General features: G+C 43.2%; 7 protein-coding genes across 7 annotated transcripts; 3 read left to right on the top strand and 4 right to left on the bottom strand. All coding sequences in view use genetic code 12, as the record gives it.

Moving 5' to 3' along the window:
* Window positions 1–189: 189 nt before the first annotated feature.
* RPS19A (40S ribosomal protein eS19) lies at window positions 190–711 on the top strand (the record flags this gene model as incomplete). The annotated part of the gene is made up of 1 exon (XM_001483428.1): window positions 190–711. One exon carries the CDS (start codon window positions 190–192, stop codon window positions 709–711), a length of 522 nt encoding a protein of 173 aa, XP_001483478.1.
* Window positions 712–816: 105 nt separating this feature from the next.
* DYN1 (dynein heavy chain) lies at window positions 817–13,317 on the bottom strand (the record flags this gene model as incomplete). Its single annotated transcript, XM_001483427.1, has 1 exon — window positions 817–13,317. One exon carries the CDS (start codon window positions 13,315–13,317, stop codon window positions 817–819), a length of 12,501 nt encoding a protein of 4,166 aa, XP_001483477.2.
* A 42-nt stretch (window positions 13,318–13,359) lies between these two features.
* On the bottom strand, window positions 13,360–15,648 carry ALR1 (Mg(2+) transporter; the record flags this gene model as incomplete). The annotated part of the gene is made up of 1 exon (XM_001483426.1): window positions 13,360–15,648. The coding sequence occupies one exon, from the start codon at window positions 15,646–15,648 to the stop codon at window positions 13,360–13,362; it is 2,289 nt and encodes a 762-aa protein (XP_001483476.2).
* A 736-nt stretch (window positions 15,649–16,384) lies between these two features.
* Window positions 16,385–17,371, bottom strand: HEM13 (coproporphyrinogen oxidase; the record flags this gene model as incomplete). Its single annotated transcript, XM_001483425.1, has 1 exon — window positions 16,385–17,371. The coding sequence occupies one exon, from the start codon at window positions 17,369–17,371 to the stop codon at window positions 16,385–16,387; it is 987 nt and encodes a 328-aa protein (XP_001483475.2).
* Window positions 17,372–17,678: 307 nt separating this feature from the next.
* On the bottom strand, window positions 17,679–21,770 carry CDR1 (ATP-binding cassette multidrug transporter; the record flags this gene model as incomplete). Its single annotated transcript, XM_001483424.1, has 1 exon — window positions 17,679–21,770. The coding sequence occupies one exon, from the start codon at window positions 21,768–21,770 to the stop codon at window positions 17,679–17,681; it is 4,092 nt and encodes a 1,363-aa protein (XP_001483474.2).
* Window positions 21,771–24,192: 2,422 nt separating this feature from the next.
* Window positions 24,193–25,209, top strand: PGUG_04202 (aldo/keto reductase; the record flags this gene model as incomplete). The annotated part of the gene is made up of 1 exon (XM_001483423.1): window positions 24,193–25,209. One exon carries the CDS (start codon window positions 24,193–24,195, stop codon window positions 25,207–25,209), a length of 1,017 nt encoding a protein of 338 aa, XP_001483473.2.
* Window positions 25,210–25,942: 733 nt separating this feature from the next.
* Window positions 25,943–26,536, top strand: PGUG_04201 (putative acyltransferase; the record flags this gene model as incomplete). The annotated part of the gene is made up of 1 exon (XM_001483422.1): window positions 25,943–26,536. The coding sequence occupies one exon, from the start codon at window positions 25,943–25,945 to the stop codon at window positions 26,534–26,536; it is 594 nt and encodes a 197-aa protein (XP_001483472.2).
* Between the last annotated feature and the right edge of the window lie 182 nt (window positions 26,537–26,718).

Below are 26,718 nucleotides of genomic sequence, written 5' to 3'. Positions count from 1 at the left end.
TGAAATAATAAGACATCATGGCTGGTCATTCCGTTAGGTAAGTAAAGCACGGAGACAAACATTTGGAGCTATAATATGTGAACAAGACAAAACTAGAGACATACCCGAGCCTCAAAGTAGACTAAAAGGCACTTTACATCAACCTTGAAAAATTATCAATCCATGCAAATCCATGTCTATGGTTAGGAAATGGTGATCCCAATGACATTCATGGAGTCTGGGGCATTTATGGGCTATATTCTCCAAGTTTGGCATTCACAGCTCTTATTATTGGAATCATTACTAACATTCAGAGACGTTGAAGCTCAGGACTTTATTAACGCTTACGCCCAATTCTTGCAGCGTCAAGGTAAGTTGGAGGTTCCAGGTTACGTTGACATTGTCAAGACCTCCGCCGGTAACGAATTGCCACCTCAAGAGGCCGAGACTTGGTACTACAAGAGAGCCGCTTCCGTTGCCAGACACATCTACTTGAGAAAGCAAGTTGGTGTTGGTAAGTTGAACAAGTTATACGGTGGTGCTAAGAACAGAGGTTTCAGACCACACAAGCACGTTGATGCTTCTGGTTCCATCAACAGAAAGGTGTTGCAATCCTTGGAGAAGATTGGTGTTGTTGAGATCTCGCCAAAGGGTGGTAGAAGAATCTCCGAGAACGGTCAAAGAGATTTGGACCGTATCGCTGCTCAGACCTTGGAAGAGGATGAGGAGTAAGCATCAAGGTGATTTGGTGTGATATTATGTAGTCAACATTAAAAAAGTTGGTACTAATTTTGTATACATAATGAAATTAGCAAGCATTGCAGGTTATATTGTGTACTATTTGAACTGAACACAAGTTTCAGCTATAAATTTCACCTCTGCCTCTCTAACCTTCAATCCTATTTCGTCAGGTAAACCAATCCATGCTAGAGGAGTTTGCTCTGGAATAGCATTGAGCCATTGAGAAGTAGATTCAAAATCTGGTTCCGGAAGTGACAATTCTCCTTTGATCAAACTGTAATTCTCCTCTAGTGCTTCTATACAGAAGACACATCTCGCCAATTCTGTAATGTAGTTGCGCTCTGTACTTGATACAACGAGCCCTCCATACACAATGGTGCCAATGATGTAACGAATATAATCCCAAGGAATCTGGTTTTGGAAATTCTCGTCATTGAAAGTACTCATCAAGATCCGTACTCCAAACAAAAGCGTATTGTCATTGACATCGTTTGGCTGAATCGTGTTAACCTGGGCGTACCTCAAGCGCTCCAACACAATGGAATGAAACCAGGCGAGTAAAATGATAACTTTCTTGTGAGCCTTGGAAAGCGATTGGCTTTCCATCATGTCTCTGACCAATTTGACAGAGACCTGTACGTTACTTCGAAGACTTGGAGGGGTTTCGAACATCAATACATGTGCCAGCATGAGCAAAGCACTTGGAATTGTGGACGATAAAGAGCACGTAATGAATAATCTGAAAGATGGGTGCAAATTGAGTCCAGAAAACTTCGTTGGAAGCGTGGTGAGCCAATGCAGTGCCAAGTGTCCATTTTGAACAAGAATCCACTTTCCTGAAAGTGCTGCTCCTTCGATGTCCATATCTGCCGTTTCTGTTCCCTCGATAGTACCCATTGAAATAATGGTTAGCTTTTTTTCATTCAGTCGAGCGAGCCTCTCTATCGTTAAAGTAGCATCTGAGCCTCTCAGAGAAGGCAAAAGGAAGACTTGATGGTCTTTACCAAGTACCCAATCTTTGAATTCGAATTGATCCCGGAAAAAATGAATGTTCAGATTCTTTCCCAGATTCATCATCTCTCCCAAAACTTGTTCGGGCCAACTCAAGTCACTCGATTTGTGAAAGAGAAAAGCTTTTAGGAGATCCGAACTAGGAGCCAAATCCGAGTTTCCTGAGATAATCTTGAGAACATTGGCTTGAAGCTCACTTTCACTTTTGGGTTTGTCTTCAGCTTCAACTTCATTTCCAAGACTGCCTACCACCAAATCTAGCAAACCTTCTTGGTCGCCGTTCTTGATAGCTTTCAAGATTTTGTGGTACCAAGCATCTGCTATTTCTCCTTCAGAAATCTTCACATAAACTCGATACAATATGACTGCTGCCGCAATACGATCTCGCTGAGTCATTGTGGATGAGATCCATTTGAAGGCCTCCTCATAGAGTCTCTTGATAAAGTCTGGTGATTTCGGATCAATTTGCCAATTGAGCAGCTCAATAAAAAGTTGCAACAAGAATGTCAACGAGAAATTATAAAAAGTGCTTGTGTTGGAAAAAAAGCCAAAAGCTTTGAAAATGTCTCGAACATGATGCGTGGTTGTAGAATAGCTGTCGCAAACGTCTTTGGCATTTTTAAGAACTTCAGAAGCCACCTTGTATCTGTTGTCCATATCCTGGGCTCTAGTCTTGATCTCTTCAAGCGAGTCAACAACGGTGTCATTTTCAAGAAACCGACCATCTGCCTGGTTCAATGTAGACAACAAATCGGACTCTATGTCATGCAATAGAACTTCATATTTGTCCTGCAATGATATCGCTTCATTTCGTTGTTTCTGAATTTCCAGATTGAACGTTTTCAAAATTAAATCGAGTACCTGTGTTTCAAGACTACTGTTCGAGATGGTAAAGTTAACAGTCAAGACTCTGCTTGCAACAAAAGAACTGAGATTCAAGTTAGAGTCTTTAGTATGCATAAAAAGCTTGAAGCCAGGATTGACGTCCACCTCATTAGAATTGAACTTGACGACCGCTCTGCCTCCGTTACGTTGGAAGTCTCTGCGAAGTATAGGGTCCAAATTGTGATTATAGAATTCGGCATCCTTGATCAAAATGGGTGTGCCGAACTTAAGTGCATTTTCAACGGATGTCACATAGCTGGGATCAAGGAAACTCGCAATGACGGTCTTTTGCGGTGAGTTTAAGTTTGAAATGAATGTAGGAATCGAATCCTCTGGATCAACAATAAGTGGTACATACCCAGAGCTTATTCCCTCTTCGATGATAATGATGTTCTGGATATTCAATTCATCTTGCGACAATCCCCAGTCTTTCCAGAATAACTTCCTATCAAGTTCTGCCAATGTCTTCAAGTCGGACTTTCCATCGTCGAATAAAACTCCTGACTCTTGAAGTTTTTCCTTCCATTGGACCACGAGCACCCTTCTCGCATGCTCGCTGAGTGCTCCAGTGTACGTTGCCATTGCTGCGCTGATAATGGAATTACCAACCAAGTTTCTTCTGAACAGACCAAACTTTTCGATTGTTGAATGCCAGCGGTCTTTTTCAGAATTGAGACTTTCAATCAAGCGCAAACTTCGGCTCATTTTGTTCTCCACCGTGGTCATTTCCAGCCTGATGGACTCGGTCTCTCTTATGAGGAGCATGTAGTTTTCTTTGAGAGTCTCAATTTCACCATCAAGTTCTTGTATCATTTGGTCGATAGCAATAAGCTGAGCTTTGGTCTTTCGGGCATGAGACTCAATCAACCTGACCTCCTCACGAAGAGGCTCAATCTTATCTAAAATCGTTGCATAAGATAGTTGAGCTTTTACCCATGCCAAGAGGGGACCACATGCCTTACTAGCTCGATCCACCACATCATACGAATAGTCAGACCTGGAGAGGTAGATATTCTCCATATACTCAAGCAAGTCTGGAGTGACTTGCTTTTCGTTGTCAAAGTTGACGATATTGGCTATGAAGTCGTCCTTTCGAATAATTGATTGTACATCTCTCCACGAAGTCACCTCATAGCCCAAGAGGATGCACACCGATTCCATTGTCATCTTCACAGCAGCTGGAGGATTACCCATGCTTCTTAGTTCTGTAAGGTGTTGCTTTTTAATGTTTTGAACACCTTTCTGAGCTGCAAGAACTGCTGGTTCTGCATCAGCAAGGTCCGCCATAACAATCTTTCGCCGCTCATGAATGTCTTTTTCTTGTCGAGCCAACGCACTCTGTGTCTCCACAGAAAATTCTTGCCGACGTTCAGCTTCATTTTGATCAGTCAAAAGCTTGTTCAACGTATCTTTGGCTTCGGAGTCTTTTTTTGCAAGTTGGACCTTCTTGTCACTCAATTGCTGCTTTAGCGCTTTCACTTCTAGAACCGCTCCTCGTAAACGATTTAAACCAGTTGTTGTATGCGATTGCATTTCCTCAAGACTTGCAGCTCTTCTTAGGTAAATCTTCAGAAACTCGTCGAGTAACCGAATGAAGAAGGCTGGAGAATGCAAACCTCCAACAATGCTAGAAGCCTCTTCGATTGCAACTTTGCCAGCGATTCTGTGAGAAGCAACTAAAGAATCGGCAACCACCTCATACAAGCTTGAGATATTGTCAGGCACAATTTTGTTGAAAGTTTCAGGAATCATGTACTCAGAGGAGTCAAGAGGGGTCTTTCCAATGACATCAAGAGCAATCTGAAACATTGAATGGTCGGACCAATCTCCCATCCAGCTTAGCACACACCGATTCAATAATGCTGGTGACGAAATTATTCGAGAAGAATCGCTCATCGTGAAGATAACGTGAAGGTTGGCGGAAATCTCTGAACGAAACCAGCCCAATAGTTCATCTTCAGTTTCCAACGATAATCCCTGAAGCTGTGATTGTTCTTTGCATAGAGAAAAAAGTGCGTGTAAATCTTCACCTTCATAAAGACCCGGAGCCTCAGCATTGGCAAGTATGCTGTTCATGCGCTCAATAAACGATATGTCAATGACACTGCACTCATCAATCATCAAGCATACTCCCTCACCCTTTGCACAAGATCGAAGCACACCCCTCAAAAATTCTTCAAAATCACTCAAAGTGTAGTTGTAGTGAGTCACAAGTTGAAACACTTTGAGTCCATTCATCCATGCCACAAATCTGCAGAGGGTAGTTCTGCCACTGGCGGGAGCACCCACTAGGATCATATGCCCTTGAGGCTGCCTCAACACTCTATCAATGCGAAGAACATAATCCAATAAATCATCATACACGATAAGACTCATATCCTTCTCTTCTTCACCAAAAAGTTTGAATCTTTCGTTCATTAATGGTATCAAATCAGCAGGATTCACTTCTTCGTAGCGCAGAGTTATCCACCTGGAGTACAACAATGGACTCTTCAAGACTTCATCTGCCCTTAAACCAGGAAATCTACTTTCAAGAGCAAATTTTAACTGTTCCTTAATCCAAATGCGATCGACTTCTTCGCTTAGTCTGTCGCAGAATATACGCAAACCTTCATGGTACCAAGCCCGTAGTAAACTGGAAACCAGAGTATGTTCCTTTTCTCTGAGAATCATCAAAATACCACGGCACCACCTAGTGAGCTCTCTGGGAGAGTAAACGTACAAGCTAGCATTCTGGTGGGGCAAGTAGTCCAAACATCTATGATATGAATCTAGCATGGCTTCCGTCAAGTGGTTACAGAAACCTTTCAAGTTTGGTGCTAGATTCAATAAGGCTCGGTTGAAGGTCAAATAGATTTGTCTCAAAGACATTTCTCCAGGATGATCAACCATGATTATGGTAGCATGTCTTAAGAAACGATCCGGTAAGATATTTCTTCCTTGATCAGTAGAAGGATTGCAGGCACCAACAAACAGAATATTTTGTAGCTTCACCCACTCGTTACGAAGCCAAAACCCTTTCCATTCTACCAATTGACGTAAAGCAGCAATGATTTTCTGACTGCCATACTTGTCATAAGCAGGAAGATTGATCTCGTCACAAAACACCACCGCCCACTTGCCAGAAACTTTTGGTGCAAGTACCAAAGAGTTGTTGAGCCTCTTGTAGACACAGTGTGTTTCAAGCGACTTGATCAAGAGCTGAGGTGGAGAATCCTTTGAGAAATTTATAGGAATGATGTCCATATTAGGTGACCGACGTAAAGCTTCCATCACTGTCATTGTCTTACCGGAACCAGGTGGACCACAAAGTATAATTGGTTCATGCTCGTTAATGAGAGAAAAGATGAGATCTTCATGTCTAAGAGTGTCAGTTGTCGGTACCACTGTATCTGCACTCATTACGTCTTGTGGCTGGAGATCCAGCTGAATCACGCTCAGACTCCATGGGCGCCATGCACTGTTGGGTAGCGAGATTCCATAATCGATACAAACGAAATCACTACCCATTTCCTTCCATTCTTGCTTCCATGCTCTGTTCACAAGAAACTTTGAAAAGACTTCCTTTTCTTTGAGGGAGCAGTCGCCAGCAATTGCCCAAGCAAGAGAAAGTATAAAAGCCTTTCGAAAGTACTTGCAAACGTCTTCCCTGGAATAGTAGTCGTTTGAACCAAGGAATGCCCTGAAATACGCTTGTAAGCGAATGAAAAATGTCCGTATTGCACGAATCTTGTCGAACTCCATAACGTGTAGTTGTTTTTGTGAAAAGTCAAGAGCTTCCAATATAATGGCGGCATTGTCAGATTCACTCATCTCCTCACATATCCATTCCATGTCGATGTTACTTTTGCCGAATCCTTTGATAGTCTTCTCAAAGTTGAACCTGTTATGTTGGAGCGCCATTTCAGCAGTTACCGTTCCCTCATTGAAATACACCATTCCACACCTCGTAACTGTAGCAGGAGTCGCATAAGTCAAATTTGCAACTTCAAAAATCAACCGCACATTCGGAGGAAACCTTATTCTTTCACCGTTTGGAAGCGTAAGTATTTTGTTATCATCGAGAACACTGTTGAGGTTTTCAGCCCAATCTGGATCGACATCTCCATCGAATACAATCCAGATTCTTTTGTTCAACTCACCCCGCAAATTATTGTTGATACGGCGCAATATTGAGGTGATCAAACCGTCATTCCAGTCTCTTGTTATCGGGTCCAAAGAGCCAAATAGTTCTTCCTTGGACATAATTTTGCACTCGATCACAAAAGTCAAACTCTCAATGCCTTCCAACTCTTCAAGGGCCAGAAGTAACAAGCTCTGCACCACTGACTTTCCTGACGCTGCACGTCCAACAAGTATCACACCTTGGTGATTGCGTTGTACTCGGTACAATTGAACTATCTTCTGAATAAAGGTTTCGCTCATTGCAAGTCCACGCTTTGCTGCAATTGTCTCAACTTTGTCGATGAGTGCATCTTCGCCTAAATCAACCGAGAAACCGTCAAAGTATTTCGTAACCAATTGGTGAAATATGTGAATGTCGTCTTCGACCAACTTGGGCAAAATAGTCTCATAAAGACTTTGTAAAACACAGAGCTTCTGCTGGTGTTCTAAGGAAGTAATATCAGCTTCCTTATGAGTCTTCAAAAAAAGAGCAGCACAGCAGTCTATGCAGCGTTTTAACGCTCTCAATCCAAAGTCGTAGTGCACCTGTTTCGTCGTTGATGAGGCAAGATCTTTCAAAAAAGAGACAAAGACAACAGATAGTTCACGAGCAGCAATGAAGTTACGTGATGAAAGTAGTACTTCTGCAATGACATTTCTGTCTGGCTCGTTCATCGAGAAGCCAACGAATAACCGTTTAAGGTTTTCTGGAAGCTCGTATCTTCCAGCATATCCGGGATTCATGGTAATGAAAATTGCAGTTCCGTTTTGGACCTCTAGCGTCTTGTCACTTAAAGTGATATGAGACAGTCCTTCAACAAGAGAGGACTCAATCTTCTCTATCTGAGAAGACACCGCACTAAGTATCTTATCATTCAATCTGTTGAACTCATCGAAACAGCCCCAGCATCCAAGACGACAGATACCAACAAAAAGACGGCTCATTGCTTGAAAATCAAATGTTTCGTCACAGCAAAAGAGGACGACCATCTGTCCAAAATTGTATCCAAGCGACTTTATAGCTTCCGTTTTTCCTGTACCAGCAGGACCGAATGGTGCACCGCCAAGTTTCTGGGCAAGTGCTTGGGTCATTGTAAGATTACACTTGTCAATCAATGGCGTATAAGCAAGCTTGTCAGGAACGCCAAGGTACTCGAAACCGTAAGTAAACGAGCCCCCTCCTTGAACAACTTTCATTCTAGTGACTATGGGTTCCTCAGTTTGATCAAAGAAATACAATTGTTCAGTTCGTAAGCGAGAAGCGGCTGCTTCGCTATCCAAATCTTTGAGTGAGATAAGAATGTCTCTGTTATGCACTTCCTCAATTATCAAGTGCTCAAGCTTTCTTCGACAAGAAATTTTGATTTCGGCAGAATAGGCAGTCAACAAGTTGAGAAGCCTCTGTTGTTCTTCTATACGGCGAGAGATGGTTCCGGCGGGAATTGCCTGAAGAACCAGCTCTGTGAACTTGACCTTGCTGACTAGAAACTGAACTTGCCCAGGAGCCGTCAGTACAAACTTGCGTACCAACGATGGTTCAGGCGACTCAAAGAGTGATCCATACTCGTCCAAATATTTTTTCGTGGACACGGCAAGCGAATGCTTTACTTCGTATTCAAATTCCTTTAGCCAGTCTATCAATCTTTCGTACTTTGATAGAGATACTGGATTTGCCAATTTGAGACATTCGTCATCATCAGATTTTATCTCTGTGATTTCTGATGACACAATAACCAAACTGGAGACTCCAAAGAACATTTTCTTGATATGCTTATTGATTATAGCTCCATCATTAGAACCGCTCATAAGTTCTAGTAAATCTTCATTACCGATCAAGTAGAAACGTGGAAATATCTCTCGCTGCCTTTCCAAGAAATCATTTAAAGCTCGACTGATTCTTTGTAAGGATTCCCATAACTCCTTGAAAAGAATGGAAACGTTCAGAATTTCCAATATAGACCGAGCAGATTCTTGGCTTCGGATTTTTTTCAACACCTCAAAGAACTCATAAGTTATGTTTTGGAATCTTGTGCTCTCTATAGGCAATATTGCTCGAACCTCTGTCCTATTTTGCCCAAAGACCCCATATAAATAGACCCACACCCTTTGTATTTCAACAAATGTGCCAAGAAGCAAGATGAATTGATTGAGACGATTTTCGAATAACGTAGCATCTGCTTCAAACACCTTGAAATATGTAGAGCTTTTCATGGACGACAATGTTCTTACATTTTGGTCACAATTATCAAGGAGTTTTTTGCCATTTCTGACTAACGAGCAGATACCATTGAAGTCGTAATAAGTAAACGTGAGAGAATACCAATGAGCTTGCATATCATCAAGAGTCGCTTTCAAGGTAAGCTCTGCTGCCGCCTGACTCAAGACCGAATTAATCCTTGTCTTATTCTTCTCGAGATCCAAATCTAAGATTGTACCCCAGGTAATATTCTCGGTGTCTAAGTCTCCCATGCCTAGTAAAGACACGATTTGTTTCCAATGACGGTTTTCTAATGAGCCTGACTTCAAATCGTTTATCATACGGAAGTTTTTGAGGAACGACTTGATCGACCGCTGTAAATGTTTTATGGTATCAAACTCCTGAACCGCTTCGCTCATGTCCCGTGAAGCTTTCAAGATATTTTCGAGCTTTTGACGAACTTCAAGCGAACTTGTAGAAGCCCATTTTAGGTCTTTAATGCATTTAAGGGATTCCCATAAGTTAAGTATCTGCTTCCAAGTCGTTACGAGATCGTCAATTTGACCATTGAAAACTTCGAGAAGTCTTTTATCAGGCAATGTGATTTCTGCCTGAAGAAAGCTAGCCACAACTTCATAAGCCGTATGTAGTTGTTGAAGGTCAAGGCACTCTTTTTTGTACTTCATCAACTTTTCAAAAACCACTGGTGGTAATGCTGTCGTGTGCAATATGTCTTGTGACAGCCATTCAAGTTTGAATGAATTGACCAGGTCCCCAAACGTCCGAGCGGCGTTTTCTATATTTGAACGAATTTCATCTGTAATCTTCAATGACTGAGAGAGTCGCAACTTTCTTAAGCTTTCAGCAACCGAAAGACGGTTATTCAATTGCTCAGGATCCAAATAACTGAGCTGGTCGTCTCCTTTGTATTGGTTAGCAGTGAGGGTGCTATTCATCTCTTTGGCAATCTTGTAACCATTGACCCATTCGAGTAGTTTCAGTTCCACCTGAAGTATGAATTTGATGAAGAGTATTTTACTTTCGAAAGTTTTCTTGTGCTCAAATGAAGATTCAAGAACCCTTACGGCCGAGTCCACCTCTTGAAGAATCAGCGCTAGATTGCTTTGCAATACACTTGACACAACATCCAAGAAAGTGTTATAGAACTTGTCAAACCTCAATTGGGCTCTTGGCAAGATTCTGGAAAAGTTGATAGTCATACAACCTTTCTGGTAAGTCGAAGTTTCCAATATGCTTGCAGAGTTTGAGACTGACTTGAGAAGATTGTTCCACTCCTTGAAGGAGGACACACCAGCAAGCAATACATTGCTATCACTTCCTTCTTTCACATCTATGTCCCATAAGTTCAGAAAAGCTACCCACAAATTGAAATAGCTTTTTGCATCGTCAAGAACATGGTCAATAATACTCAATGTGGATGCAATGGATTCGCTTAGCGCTTGTGAAACAACGTAGTTTTTCCGCTCAGTTCCTTGCTCTGAACTTATCTGATTCTGCCTCTCCACTATCTGAAGAAAATCATTGATCTGAGAAACAAGCGCAGCTTTCGTAGATTCCAAGGGAGGATATATGACAATACTTCTCTCTTCAAATGAGGCCGTGTGCTCAAAAACCGACAGATGACTACCTTGTATGGACAGACCCAACAGACTGAGCATTGCTTGGCATTTTCTTGCCAATATTTTGAGGACCTCTAGATTAATCTGGTCGACTAATACTGTTATAATCTCTGAATCATACAATGCGATCTTCTGTAACTCTAGTTGAATCAGGCTCAAAGACAGTTCGATCGATTTTTGAGTGTATTCACATCTCTCCAAATCGTCGTACATGGACTGTAGCCTCTGGTTGAAGCCATTAAAAAGAATGAATTTTTCATGTAAAATTTGCACCAGTTTTTGAAAGTTGTAAAATGAACCGATTGCTTGAGACTCAATTATGCTATCACCAGAAAAAGCAAACTCGTTTAGCTCTACGAAGTTCTGAAAATGAAACCATCGGAACGAGCTTAGTTTGCTGCATTTTTCCAAAACATCCTGGATGGGTTTTATCAATAGTTTTTGAGTGATGGAACCTTCATTTCCACCTAAGGACTCTCTATATTCCTCGAGTGCCCCTTTCACAAAATCAAGACTTTCATTAATGGAAGTGGCAATACTTATCACTGATGCAAGTCCGGTAAATGATTTGTGGACCGGTAAAGGCATTTCGAATCCAAGACCAGAAAATTCTCGAAAATTATTATACTGTGTGACAATCGATACATCGAGAGCGACGGCCACTTCTCTTTGGGATTTCAGCTCAATTTTAGTGGTCCTAAAAATACTGGCTTGCGCACATGCAGCAATCTTAGGCAAGACTTCATCTTTAACGACGGTGAGCCAGTTTTGAAATATTATGACTGGATCTATAATGGTGACAAAAGCACGCATGTCATTCTCCAAACGCGAGCCGGTGGAATAGTGTTCCCAGTTTCCAATTGCTCTTCGAAGTACATCCATAATAAAACTTGCTCGAGCTAGGAGTCCTCGGCGCATGTTCAAAGTGGGTATGATGTCACTTTCTTGACTTCTTCGACCCATAGACAAGCCCAATTTGGAATGGATTTCCTGTAGACGCTCAACCTCTTTCTGGGCCACTTGTAAGATCTTGATTTTATCAGCATCTAACAAAAGACTCGGAAGAGTTTCATCAATACCTTTGCCGGAATACTCGCTCAAAATCATAGCCATTTGTGATGTGTCTTGACAATCACGAAACCTGGCACTGTATAAGTTTTGCAAGTCACTTAGAGCACTATTGTATGACTCCATGTAAATTTTCACATTGCTATCCCAAAATGCTGAACCCTTTTTTGAAATGTCAAAAGGGTCGGTATCAGACTTGAGATGGTTCCAGGACTGCCGCAATAGGTGTATGTTATCACTTTCCTTGTGAGCAATATAAAAGGTTTGTAAAAGCTCTTCATGTTGATGGCGCAAGCTTGATAATTCGGTGAGTCTTTCTTTGAGAATTGCAGAACTGCTTTGATCTACTTTGATAGCAGAGAATCGTTCGTCTCTCTTCCGAGATAACTCTCTCAACAACTCCACAACCGATTTGATATTATCTTCAAGAACATTTAGCGTAGAGTGACCTTGTTGTATCAAGTCGTCAAATGCGGTAATATCGAGTTCCAAAATGTCCTTGTCCCGCAAGGTATGCAATATTTTCGAGACGATTTCATTGGCAATTCCCGTCACAAGGTCGATTGAGCGAGATGTTGAAAAGTTTGCGTGGTTTTTCAACCTTCTGAGGTACGTAAAGACCGATTGGATTGCTGATTCTAGTTTGGAAAATGCCATTTCGTCTTGTCCCGATATCGATAGCACTTCTTCAATTGGGATATCTTTCAAGACGTCGTTGATTGTTTTGCATCGAGCTAATGCCTCTTCGAGTCCAGTATCATTTTCAAAACTTGTCACTACCCTCTGTCGTTTTCCCAAGTTGAGGACCTGTAATGAGTATCGTACTTCAGGTGACTTTAGTTGATGCTGGAGAGCTTTTAAAGCAAGATCCATGGATTTCCAGAAATGAAAGTGGTCAATGATAGACTCGCTGCTCTGTGGCGAATGGTCTAGCGTTGTGACGTTTTTGATTTGGCGAACCCACGAAATGACAGTATTATTCACCTGGTTCAAGATCTCTGGATCTTCTGCCAAATGTCTCAAATCTGCATCTGATGAGCCAGCAATCTTTCGTATAGCAGGATGGGCGGACTGGGCCAAATCTGGGGTCTCAATGGTTTGCTGGAGATGCTGTAAAGCCAAAGAAAGTTCGTTAAATTTCAGGCGGGTTTTACCAAGAGTCTGGCCAAGGTTTAGATGCGAGTCCGATACAATGCTTTCAAAGTACGGCACCAAGCCGAGGCTCAAGAGAGACCGGACGCCTTCAAAGCTTTCGTTTCCAGAGATGCCAAGCGGGACGTTCCAGATGTACAAATCAGACACAATGAAAACACCCTTAGGCTTGATTATTACTATCAAGGTGCCAAAATCCAGGTTAAATGGGACCGTAGAGTCACCTAGGACCTCTGCTCGAGTGCCATTGGCGACAATATACATGACATCGGAACCATTGTGGGTGGTAAACAGATCTAGACGGCGATGAAAATCATTGATCTGGTTCAGATCCACGTTTAGAAAACGGGATATATGATCTAGCAATGCCAATCTACTCATTGAGCAAGCAAAAGAGTGTATTTGTGGTGCTTGTGCGTAGATAAAAGGTGTCTGGTACGCGGTGCAACGATGAAGAAAGTGTTGATAAACGTACTGCATCTAGTCTATATTGCAAAAAGCAGCTAAATTATCTATTATACACTACTCATACTTGTTGGGAAAGCTGAGAATGGAACGGGCCGCCTCTTTGGTCTTGTTGCGCAATCCAAAGCTTTTGGTGGACCGGCGTGACGGACGAACAGCTTGGTCGTCATTGGGGTTATGCATTTTACTGAGCCACATTCGAGCGCCGAGGAAAAAGATAATGATGATGAACACCATCACACCAACAATACCGAAAAACCAATGGAGATTCGATCCACCCTCGCCCGGAACGTGCACATTCATACCAAACAAACCTGTAATAAGGTTTAAAGGCACCAATAACGTACCGATAAGTGTGACTTTGGACAACATTTCCGTCACCATATTATTGGAATGGAACGATTCTACTTGCAATTGAGCAAGGTAATTGCTATGCGACCGACTGAAGATCTTTTCATACGCCAAAAGATTTTGAAACATAGTAATGACGTGATCCTGGATATCGCCCAAGTAAAGTGCAATATCTGCTCGAGGTTGTGCTTTGCCCCAAGCTGGAGGTGGGTACACTGGAGTTGCAGCCCCGCCTGTCAAGCCAGCTGGAACACCAGGAGGAAATCCTGTGGGTGCTGTAGAACTTGCTACTCCAGCAGCTTCATCCTGGCATCTTTTCGCAAACATTTTGATCACATCGGCTTTGCCTGACAAGAGCCTCATTAACGTCATTACCTTTCTTCGGGCTTCGCCAATTCTCTGTAACATATTGGAAAAATCTAGATCACGAGCGACAAATACAGAGTCCTCAATGGCATCTGCTTCGTACTCGATGCCAGTAATTACTGGTGCAAAACCATCGGTGATGTCATCAATAAGAGCGTAACAAATCCAGTCGCTGCTCACGTCAACGTAGTCTCGCAATTGCCGGATTCTGCGTCTTACATTGGCTGGGTGCAGAAGTGGTGAGAAATGGAAAGTGAGCACACCATCACGGAAAACCACGATATACACGTTGATGGGCTCTAGATAGTCTTCAGATTCATCGTCCGGCTCAAAAGTGTGGAAACAGACAAAGTAGTAGCTGCGGAACAACTCCACCTTTTCACGAGTTTCTTGCATACGAATATCTTCGGCCGTAAGAGGATGGATACCAAAAGCCTTGGCCAACATTTTCATTTCGGCGTCTGTAGGACAAACACAGTCAAGCCACCATGTCCCGTCTCCTCCATGAAAGAGGTCCTTGACGCTTTGACCTGGTTGCACCATCAGAGGAAGATCAGGAGCATGAAGGGTTTCTTCGGATTCCGATGAAAAAAACGAGAACCGATCAGGAAGTGACAGGGAAGAATCGTTGATACGGGTTCCTCCAAACTTGACGTTTTCAGAAGCTGAAGAGTCCGACTTCTCGTACTCAATGGACGAGTCCGACTGACGCTTATCGTTCGTCTCAGCTTTTTCATTAGGGTCTGAAGGTTTTAGTTCTTCACTCTTCTGTCCACTTGACTTTTTCGACCGCTTCAACAAGTTGGTCGGAGTGTACTTTAAAGCAGCCAGGCTGGTTTGGGTCGGATGGAGATTTCCACTGCGGTCGCCTGTCATGGTAGATGCTCTTTCTGCCATTAGAGTTTGCTGCTGTCTCATGAATTCTTCTTCTTCACGCTCTTCTTTGATAAACTCTTCAATCTCGTCGAAATCAATTCCTTTAACTCGAATGTGTTCTCTCAACATGGGAAAGCACACATCCTCTTCAGTTTCCTGAGACGATCTCGAGGCGTGGGAGTCGGCATCGCTGTCGATCAGCGACCTCGAAGGTCTGCGGTTACGTTTTTCCGACATAGTACTGTCGTTGGTTTTGATTTTCGTCATTGGCGAAACAAGGTCCAGAGCCATATCTGGAACCAACGAGTTGCTACGGGTGGATTTGCGACGTGGAGGTTGGCTCTTCATAAGAATCCCGCTTGGTTTGTCAGACGAGTCATCCTTGCCAACTTTGGCTCGCAACTGTGCCGTGAAAGACCGGCTTCTTTGCCTCGAAGTTGGGGAGGGAATATCTTCCGCTATCACGCTGGGAATACGGCCGCCTAAAGTGGGCACAATAGCACTCTCGTCCTCCTCATCTGGCGTCCTGAGGTAATACTCCGTGCGGAGATTGCCCAACATCGTCTTGTGGGATCGTGGACCCAATTCCTCGTCGGCATCGCTGGGTCTGCGTCTTCTTGCTTCCGAATTGGACCTTATGGGCAACGAAGGGGGCTGGTTTCTGTGGTCATTAAGGCCCTCGTGGCCCGTATCCATGTCCCTGGTGGGGTCCCGCGTGGGCGACACCGACCTGGAGCTGCTTTGGTCGGACATTTTCCAGAAAAAATGAAAGAGATGACGTGAATTTCGGTGAGAAATTCCCAAATTCTAGTTGCTGTGGATGTGGATCAAGCTTCTGTCTTACCTAAGGATACCCTGAGATAGATTCTGCGTTCTTGTATGTGTTTTACTTGTTTATGCACACATTAAAGTAGCCATATCCGTGTTAGCTACAGTCACTTTGTTCATGTACCTTCCATTCAAATTTGTTTAAGAAATTTCGCACATGGGGCGTATATGTCGCAAAATGTCGTGCGGTATTTTCCTTCGGGTGGCTGAATTTCGGTTTCCGCAGGAATCTGCAATGAATTGCAATGAATTTATAAGATCTTCAATGACTGAAAGAAGTGGGGTGATGAGTTGAATTATTAGTGATAATAATGGAGTCTGTAGAATTAAAGACGGTGGCGTGTGCAGGAACCGGTGAGCGCCGCACCGATGACAGGAAGCGGTGCAGCAAGTGCAACAAGTGCAGGAACTATTTGACAGAAAATGATAGAAAGTAGAAAAGAGTGTTCGGTGGTTGTCTTGTATATACAAGTAATTCATTCTGTTACTTTCATTTTGTCTTCTATTTCTCTTTCCATTGTCTCGTTTCTTCTCTTTCTTTAATCTATTTTTCATTTCTCGCAGCCATTCTTCTCATTCTTCAGCCATTCAGAGGCTTTTCTTCTACCATTCTTCAGCGATTCTTAGAGGCTTTCAGTGGCTTTTCCCTATTAATTTCCTATTAGGCTGCTATCCAGTCGCGGGGAGTCTGGAGAACCTCAACCAACTTGGCCTCTTCGGTGCCCTCTTCTGGGTGGTGATCGTAGAGCCATGACGCCGTGGCTGGAAGTGACATAAGAATACTTTCTACACGCAGACCAGGTGTAGAAAGACCGAATTGCGTTCCTCTGTCGAGAACCAAATTGAACTCCACATAGCGTCCTCTGCGGATCTGTTGCCATTGTTTCTGGTCGTCGGTAAATGGATCGTCCTTGTGCTTTACAACGAGTGGAATGTACGACGGTATAAACGCATCAAAGCACGATTCAACCAAATGGAGCAATGTATCGGCAGGCATGCTGTCCATGTCATCGAAAAAAATGCCTCCAACTCCTCTGGTCTCTCCGCGATGCTTGATGTAGAAATATTCATCGCACCATTTTTTGTACTTTGGATACAATTCCTTGTCGTATTTGTCCAAAGCGTCTTTGTGACATTGGTGGAAGTTCACCACATCTTCCTCGTAGAGATACGAAGGAGTCAAATCGGCTCCGCCGCCAAACCACCATGCAGCTACCTCGCCAGTTTCCGCATCTAAAGTCTCAAAATACCGGTAATTTGCATGGGTGGTGGGAGCATGTGGGTTATGGGGATGAATGACCAACGAGAGTCCACACGCAAAAAATGGCACACTGCCGTCTCCCAGTGAGCTTGGCTTCAAATTTTGGTGATCTGCTCGCATTCTCGCAACAGCTTGAGGTGGAAGTTTTCCATGAACAACAGAAATATTGACCCCTCCCTTCTCAAATACCGATCCGTTCTGAAGAACCATCGTCTGTCCACCGCCTCCTCCGTTTCCACGAGTCCATTCGTCAATATGAAAAGTTGACGTTTCGAGCTGCTCGATGCTTTCGGTAATTTGCTGCTGTTTCCACCTCACAAGTGTCTCCATACGCTCCCTCATTGGTCGCGAGGTATCGTGGATGCTCTGTACATCGATGGCTTTCATTTGGAGTTTGGCAAGTAGTAGAATTGAGAGAATTGAGTTCTATGCGATTAATTTATGGTCGCGAATTATCGATCTGGCGTGATTCTATGCCGCACCACACCACCAAGGAGAGACCACAAAAAAAGATAGTGGTAAGTCATATTGTATTGTGTTCGCTAAGTGTCATACTGTATTATTTATTTCGCCAAGTTTCATACTGTATTACTTGTCATACTGTATTACTTGTCATACTGTATCATTTGCTAAGTTTCATATTATATTGTCGCTTTACGCTTCCACTTAAATAGTCATATTGTATAAATGTATCTCAACCCTTGTGGCTGCCCTTCTTCTCTCTTGTTCCCTTAGGCACTCTCAGGAGCCAGTAGAAGAACACTGTCATGATGATATTGAACACCGTAAAGGCATTGAAGATTCCAAAGTTTCTCCACCGGTCTCCGTAGCTAGCATTGATCGTCTTCAAGAAAGCATCAGTGCTCTTCATCTGACAGTAATTACAGTTGGTGGTCGAACTGGGGTCCGAAATGTAGCCTCCCGCAACCGAAATATACAGCGCCAAAAATTCCTGACAAGTTTGTCCCAGCGGAGGTACCAATGAAACATACTCCTCGGGAGAACAAGTGACGGGAGCCTTGGCCAATCCCGTAGCCAAAATACCTTGAATCAAGTATGTGAAAGGATTGCAACGATACATGAAAATCCAGAATCCTGGCAACACATCGGGTCCAGCAAGAACACCACAGAAATTCAAACACATGGTGAACAACATAACGGCAAGATTAGCAGCGTTGTCTGCAATCTCGTTGAAAGAAATACAAAGTTGTCCCATGGTGGAAGTGTACACCATGAACGAGATAATCAATAACCACATAAGAACACCTCTGGAATCGACAGTATCGCTTGGCTCGGCATTACGGTACAAGCCGATAGGGTAGTACCACGAAAAGAAAGCAGCAGTACCAACGGCTATCTGGAACGGAATCTCTCCTGTCACCTGAGCAGTGATAAACGTGAACCAACTATAAGTTCTCGAAGGTGCTTCTCTGACCTCGTAGATGTCTCTTTGTCTTACAAAGTATGGTAACATCTGTTGCACCAAGGTGTTGAAAACAATAAAATACATGAAGGTTCCAAACATTTGGTTTTGCAATCCTCTCATCGAGTTGTTAGCCTTGAAAAACGAAAATCCAATGAACAACGCCGACGAAACCACCAAGAACAATTTAGAGTAGATGTAACCTGGCGTTCTCCAGTTTTGTTGAAGAACTCTGCGAGAAACAATAAGGTACTGCTTCCAGAGTGGGGCAGCGTATTTCTTGTGCGATTCAGGACTGACATCTCTTGGTAATAATGACAATTCTTGTTCCATGCGGTCGAGTTCTCTTTGAACGTCTTGATACTCCGTAGAGTTTCTCCATACTTCAAAGTAGTCTTGGTTAGCATGAGATCCAGGAGCCGCTCCCACAACCTCCAAAATCCATTCAGCGGGATTTGCATTTTTGGGACATGGCTGAGCTCCGTACTTTTCAAAGTAGTTGATCAAAGTGGCACATTTATCCCCCATTTCTCCAAAGTAAACTGTCTTTCCTCCTTTTTGTAAGAAAAGCAACCGGTCAAACTCTTTCAACAAAATGGCCGATGGCTGATGAATGGTACACAAGATAGCCTGGCCGTGGTCGGCCAACTTTCTAATCAACTTACACACGGACCATGCAGTTTGTGAGTCCAATCCAGATGTTGGTTCATCCAAGAATAACAACAACTTTGGCTTGGCTACCAACTCGACTCCAATCGTCAATCTCTTACGTTGCTCAACATTGAGTCCCTCTCCGGCAACACCAACCACAGCATCAGCATAGTCATACATCTCCAACAAGTTAATAACATACTCAACATATTCGTCCTTCTCTGCTTTCGATACGTGAGAAGGCTGTCTCAAGTACGCCGAGAATCGGAACGCTTCTCTGACGGTAGAAGTTGGCAAGTGCAAATCTTGTTGTTGGACGTAACCAATAGATCTTTGGAACGAAGAGTCAAGAGAATGGCCATTCACCATTCTTGTACCGTCTGTCACCACACCAGTTGTAAGTCTCTCAGAAAGACAGTTCAACAAGGTGGTTTTACCAGCTCCTGAAGCTCCCATCAAGGCAGTCAATTGTCCAGGCTTGACCCAGCCATCGACTTGGTTCAAAATGACCCGATGCTCAGATTTGATCTTGACCTCATAAGTTAAGTTACGCCAGTGGAAAATGTTCTCGTTAACAGGGGTCTCCAGTACTTCATTCTTCTCGTCTTGTTGTGAGTCATTGGTGCCTGTACGATCGGTCAGCGAGCTGCTCTCTTTCAATTCGTCTTGAAGCAGATAAGTGGCTTGTTTTCCACCTTCCAAATCATTCTTGCCCATTTTCTGTTGCTTTCTACGCTTTCTAAGTGCTGAACGAAGGAACAAGGTAATTTCACCCTTTTGCATTGCACCACGGTTGATTTCCGTCAAGAAAATGTAGATTCCAAGGAAGAAGACAGCGAAAGCCACAGCAATACCAAAGTTTCTCCATTTGGTACCAATGGTGTAGTTGTATGATTCCTTGATGTATCTTGTTCCAGAAACCATGTTAGAACCAGGAGTTGAACCAACTGTGTTACAAACACGCAGATCTCCGGTAAGATCATCGTATCCTGGGCCCGTGGGAAGATATGTCGAACACAAAAACTCTCTTCCGTGGAACTCATTAGCCATTAAAGATTCAAAAACATACCCAACTGGATTGATATAACCTATCCATCTAGCCCAACCCAACATCTTGGGTGTAGGAATGACGAAACCAGTATAAATCACCATAGCAAGTAACAAGACATTTGCAGGTGTCATTGCTCCAGCCAAAGAAGTTGAAACTGCTCCCAAACTACGGAACAAATGTGACATGACAAAAGTACATGTGATACACATAAGCCAGTAGAAGAAGAAACGACCTGGTTCTCTGCGGAAATTAACCATAAAGTAGAACACAAGGTTGAAACTAAGGGACATAGCAAACTTGACAGGTAACTCAGTAATGATACTCGCTAGAGCATCGGCGGAAGGACGGTATAACGCATATTTTCTATGCTTTTCAACAATAGGTCTGGCCTCGAAAAGAGACATAATTTCCAACAAGGACGAAAAAGCATTGAAAAGAACGGCGAAAAACATGGAGGCACCTCTATAATAAAACGAGCCGGTGTCTGCCTTCATATTGTAGAAAACTGATGACAAGATAAGACCCATAATAACCTGACCAGCAACGGAGAAAATTGGAATCGAAGGATCACCTTTAAATCTTAAAATATTGCGGTGCATGATGTATTTGGTTTGCATGAAGAACGACACAGTGTAAGGAGAACCATTTCTTGTGTGCTTTGCTTGTCTAGCAACGTGAGAGTCGTGGTATGTCTGCTTGGCATTTTGAGCAACCACTCTTTCGAGATAGGCATCGATTTCATTCACAAGTTTTGCACGCTGAGGTGAGTTTCTCCAATACCGTTCGAATTCCTCGGCAGTACGAGGAACCTTATTTTCATAACCAGGACGAATGATTCTTTCTGCTGGATTGGTTAAAGATGTCAAGTAGTCAGCGGTAGTTTGACGTTGTGGGCACTCGTATCCCATGTCCTCGAAAAACTGTTTGGCTTCACCAGCTGGTCCATTATAGATCTGGTACCCTTCGTACAAGACCACAGTCTTGTCAAACAAGTCGTAAGCGTCCTGAGAACATTGGTAAATGGCAATTAAAGGAGTTGCTTCCAAAACAGCAGCCGAAGTTTTGAGAGCACGAATAAATTCAAGAGCGGTAGCGGCATCTAAACCACGAGTAGCATTATCCCAACATTGCAAGTTAGCACCACAGAGCGAAACTTCGGCAATGGAAACACGTTTACGTTCACCACCAGAAACACCACGAACAAAATCGTTTCCTACATTGGTGTGACGAGTATGTGACAAGCCGTACATGGCCATGTATACTGAGGCCATATGTTTGGCATATGTTTCACGATCAACGTCTCCACGGTTGTGGGGTGTACGAAGACGAGCTGCAAACTCTAGGGTATCACCAACATGGAGGTGAGGGAAATGGACATCAGTTTCAGCCGAGTAGGCGACACTTCCACGGAAATGCTTTTGGATTTCAGTGGCTGAAATACCGTCGTAGCTGATCTTGGATTTCTCGTCGATGTGGAAACCGTAGGTGTTGGTAGCAATTGTTTTCAACAAGGTGGAACATCCACTACCAGGACGTCCCAAGACAACTGACTTCACCAGGGTAGAAAATTCCGTCCATGGGCTTGAGGATATCAAACGAGCTCGCAGGGTCTTGTTTACGCAAGTAACTGAGTGCATTGGTAGCGAGTTTAAATGGCACATTGGAAACTGTGGCTTGGTAGTCGGCGCCGGTAGCGATACCGTATGCTCTCAAATCACGGTATGCCACTCCCAAAGTGGCTCTCTTGTAGTAATCTGGGTCTGAATCGAGCAATTTCCGGAAATTTTTCACCCAGTATTTAGCGTTGAAATCATCACTATCTGGATCCAACTGGGGATCGTTTACGGCCAGAGCATCGTAGGGTATCACACCTGGAACCTGGGACATATTTGTGAGATATTTCACCAATTCATGGGAAGAGTTGTTGGTTACCGAGCGAGCCAAGTTGCGAACATCTGTTTCAACGTTTTCATCAAAGCCTTTGTAACTATTTACCGGAGCAATATCATCATCAGAACCAGCCGAATTAATTTCGCGCTGATCGTAAGGTTGAACATTGTCCACCAATTGACCAGAATCATGGTATGAGACCTGATCTGACTCAGGTACCCTTTCTGGTACCGGGTCTGTCTTGGAATCAAAAAAAGGCATTGAAAACAGTGGCAACGGAAAATTGGCGCTTGGCAACTCTTATAAAGTGTACGATGCGGCTGAAATAATGCACGCATGCGGAGTTAATCGGAAAATATATGGTGTTAATGAAACACCTCCAAACAGCACAATAAGCTGAAAAAAATTGATGTTGTGTTTTGCTTCTGTACACCCTATTCGATTGCAGATTTTGAACGTCATTTTACATTTTTGTTCTGGTTGACACTCTTTCCTTAATAATTCCCCACATGTTAGCGCCGCGCCCTAGTAAGTTTTCACTGCAAGGAACAACCTGCATACGCTGCGGATTGTCACAACACTACGACAATTCCCGAAATGCGCGAAGGAAAACCGGCTTTTTCGTTTTCCGCGGTACGGACACCCAGTGCACCTGCATATTTTTTAGCAGCGCCTCCACGGAGACGGAATTAAGTTGGAGCCGCGCTGGGGTGGCGAATTATGACGAATACAGCAATGCAGATCGGGAAATTCGCGTATCAGTAAAGCACGCAGTTGCAGTTGCATATCTTGGCGGCCAGAATAGTATGTGCTTTTTTTAGCTGCATATTGAATGGCAGTCGTACTGCATACCGCCGCCGTAACCATTACCGTATGGGGCGCAGTCAGATATGAGAATCTGAGGTGGTCGTGTAGTGTAATTGGTTTGTAGTGGTGATGGTTGTGGTGATTGGGTGTAGTTGGTTGAAAGTTGTTTTGCATTTTACAATTGGGTGCAAAAAACGTCAGCCGTTCAATCTATCATTGACTTGAGCTTGACTCTTGTAGCTTCAGAGTATTTCAATAATGTGTCAAGTGCTGTCACATAAAATTTCAAAATGTCAAAAAAGGAAAATGTCAAAATGTCAAAATGTAAAGGGTCAAAAATGAAAAATGTCAAAATGTCAAAACGTCAAAATGTCAAATGTGTCAAATGTGTCAAAATGTTTCAAATCGTTTAGATTGTCTGTATGTTTCAAAGCAACGCTTCAAGTTTTTAATCACTAATTTGACTAGCATCTTCGAAAAACCTCATAATCATACTCAAAGGTCGAGCCAATGGCTGTGTTGTCAAAACCACTTGATTGTGAACTCTGTAAACCTCTGAGAACATGCTGCTGGTTCAATCAACAGTGGTTCTGAATACCAGAAGTCGCTTCTGAAGTACTCTTGTGATTCAATCCTCATTTCTTGAATAGAGGTTGGGATCAAGTAGGAAAGCATTGCATTCGTCTCGTCGACTGGAAACTGCCATAAGACCCTGGAATTGTAACCGTGGCTTCTATGAGCTGATTCTCTTTTGGATAATTGCAAGAGTAAAGTAACAAGAATGTCAAGAAAGTCCTTTGCTACTTCTGCCATGACTTCATCAATGAGCTGTTACACCCGGCTCACCATTGTGTTTTATCTTGCGTTTCAAGTAGCCATAATGCTTAAACACAACCAATTCTTCCCGGTTGCCTTGACTTTGCTGCCGACCAACTTGAGATTAATCTTGCTCTGAACTTGATATTTTGGCTCTTCAAATTTGTATAATCGTGGTTCTTCATTGGTTTTCGAACTTTGCTCTGATTTTGTAGCCAATTGCACCAATTGGGCTCGGCAAAGTCGATTATCGTAAAAGGTAGTGTACAAGGGCACTTGATAATAGTACTGTACAATGACACTAAGAGCACTTTATAGTGCTGTAGATGCGGTTTCAACGATTGCAACCAAACTGTAATTTTTTCACATTGATGTCAAATGCAGATATGGCACGACATCTTTTCATCTACTGTCCTTTTCTTGTCTCGGTCTCGGAGTCCTCGGAGACCGCGGAGATAATTGCAACCGCCTGCACCGAAGGCGCCCGCGGACATAAAAGTTGCAAGCTGCTGCCCTGCTGGATTTGTGGGGTATATAAACCCCATTTCCCGCATTTCACTTTAGTCTTTCATGCCAGTTACTAACGATTCAATCTCTCGTCTTGGGGCTTCTGGGCTTCGTATCAATCATGCTGTGGTTGGTACAATGCTTCTTGGAAAAGTAGGCTTTGAAGCTTATAACGGAGTTTCGGATGAAGCCGAGTCAATTGCCATTTTGAAGCAGTGCTATGATGCTGGGTTGCGTACTTTTGATACTGCTGATGTATACTCGGCCGGAAACAGTGAAAGGGTCATTGGTAAGTTTTTGAAGCAACACAATATTCCCAGAGAAGATGTGGTTATCATGACCAAATGCTACTTTAGTTTATCACACTTTGACGGCGAAACCAGCTTGAACCTCAACAACAAAGGATTATCCAGAAAGCACATTTTGGACGCCGTGAAAGGTTCAGTTGAAAGATTGGGTACCCATATTGATTTGCTCCAGATTCACAGATACGACCCCGAGGTTCCAGATGAAGAGATCATGCGTGCTTTGAACGATGTAGTTGAAAGTGGTCAAGTCAGGTATTTGGGTGCTTCGTCCATGAAATTGTACCAGTTTATTCAGTTGCAACACACGGCTGAAAAATATGGATGGCACAAGTTTGTATCGATGCAGAGCATGTACAATTTGATCTACCGTGAAGATGAACGTGAGCTCAATGAATACTGTCAAAAAACCGGTGTTGGTTTGATTCCATGGTCCCCCAATGCCAGAGGTTTACTTGCGGTTCCTTCCGACTCTGAAAAGACAAAAGAGAAACTCAAGAACAATGTAGCCACTACATTCTTGGCTATCGACATGGAACACGACAAGGTGATTATTGACCGGGTTGAAGAAATCAGCAAGAAGATCGGTTGCACCATGGTTGAAGTAGCGTGTGCTTGGTTGATTGCAAAGGGAGCCCATCCAATCATAGGTGTTACTCTGAAAGAAGCCATTGAGCCTGTAGTCAAATTAACTGAAATCAAACTCACCGAGGAACAAGTGAAGTATCTCGAGGAGCCATATCGGGCCAAGGCTCCAGCGTGGGTCCTTTCATAAATACGACGGTAAATCTATAAGAAAGTTGATGTAGTCAATTAATAGCGATTTACTTCAATAATGTGAATCAAGAAGTAAGAATAAGTTCATTTGCTAAAACCCAAGAAGGTAAAATCCAATTTTAAGAAGCTTCAAATCAGAACCACCATCTTTCTTTACTCTATCTCTTCTCTCATTTCTTCAACTACTTCTCTCCATCTGCTGAGCGCTAAGCGCTTTTGCAGCCGACCCAACGAATCCCCACCCGTACACCACACTCTCGGTAAGCATGCGATATTTGCCGTTGAAGTCTAATGCTACGGACTTCTTTGCCGGTGCTGATATTGCGCCTGGCGTTCATATTACCTTTGCTCCTTTTCGGATGTGTGTCTTGTACGCTCCAGCAGTACATTCCTATTCTGATCTATGGTCATGGACCCAAATCGTGGGTTTATATCAACAAAACAAGAACCCAATTTGTGGTGTTTATGACTTTTTTGACTCAAATAGTCAACCCGTGTAAGATATCCATCACCTATGACCAGGACCTGATCCCGGCTGGAGCATTCAAAGTGGATCTGAAGAATAATTTGCACCTGATCTCCTCACTCCTACATCCACAAGGGATAGGAAACACCATCAAATATATATCGATTGGCTTTTCTTATGGTGATAGCCTACACGTCCAGGTTGTCCGATAGCATATATATTGTCATGAAGGATCTTTTCCAAGCTCCCTTTATTGGGATATGGCATGAAGAATTTCAACTTTTTGTTCTTGTCGCGGAAATGGGAAAAAGATAAAGTCAAGCTCACGAACCAATTACTTGAAATCGACGCCAATGCTCGCGGTCTCGGACCTTCGTGCGGCGAAACCCATATATCAGCTACCAATATTAGAGATGGAGATGCTCCCGAAACTTCGTCGGTTTTCCATTGGCCCAAAGGTCACCGGTCGTCGCACATGCTGCCGTATCAAGTCATTTTGTATCCTGAAGGAACTGTGATTCTGCCCCATACCCGCGAGCGTCTGGCAAAGTTCTGTCAGGAGAGAGGCTTGCCCGTACTTAAACATGTGCTTCTTCCTCGAATCCGTGGTCTTTTTTTGGCATTGAGAAAACTCCGCGATACCGTAGAAGTGGTGTATGATGTTACTTGTGGTTACGATGGTTTGCGGCCCGATCAATATGGTGAGGATGAGTTTACACTCAAGCAGATATACCTCCGTGGAAACGGTCCGAAGAAGGTTTCATACTACATCAAAGCTTGGAAGATTAAGGATATACCTCTTGGCGCCGAGACGGTAGATATCGATGATGTTTCACCGGCCGATTTTGCGAAGATTTGAAGAATGGCTCTTCAAAATCTGGTACGAGAAAGATACGATTGATGGCCAATTTTTATCAATACGGCAGCTTTGTCGATCCTATGAGCTCGTCAACAAATACTATAGAGAAGGCCCGCAGCACCACGGTGGTGGCAGATTTCAAAATTCGCAGCTTTGGGAAATTTTCCCAATCTACTTACCTT

The sequence above is a fragment of the Meyerozyma guilliermondii genome, genomic scaffold, assembly GCF_000149425.1.
Source record: "Meyerozyma guilliermondii ATCC 6260 scaffold_5 genomic scaffold, whole genome shotgun sequence".
Classification (NCBI taxonomy): Eukaryota; Fungi; Ascomycota; class Pichiomycetes; order Serinales; family Debaryomycetaceae; genus Meyerozyma; species Meyerozyma guilliermondii.
This window is presented reverse-complemented; position numbering and strand designations above follow the sequence as displayed.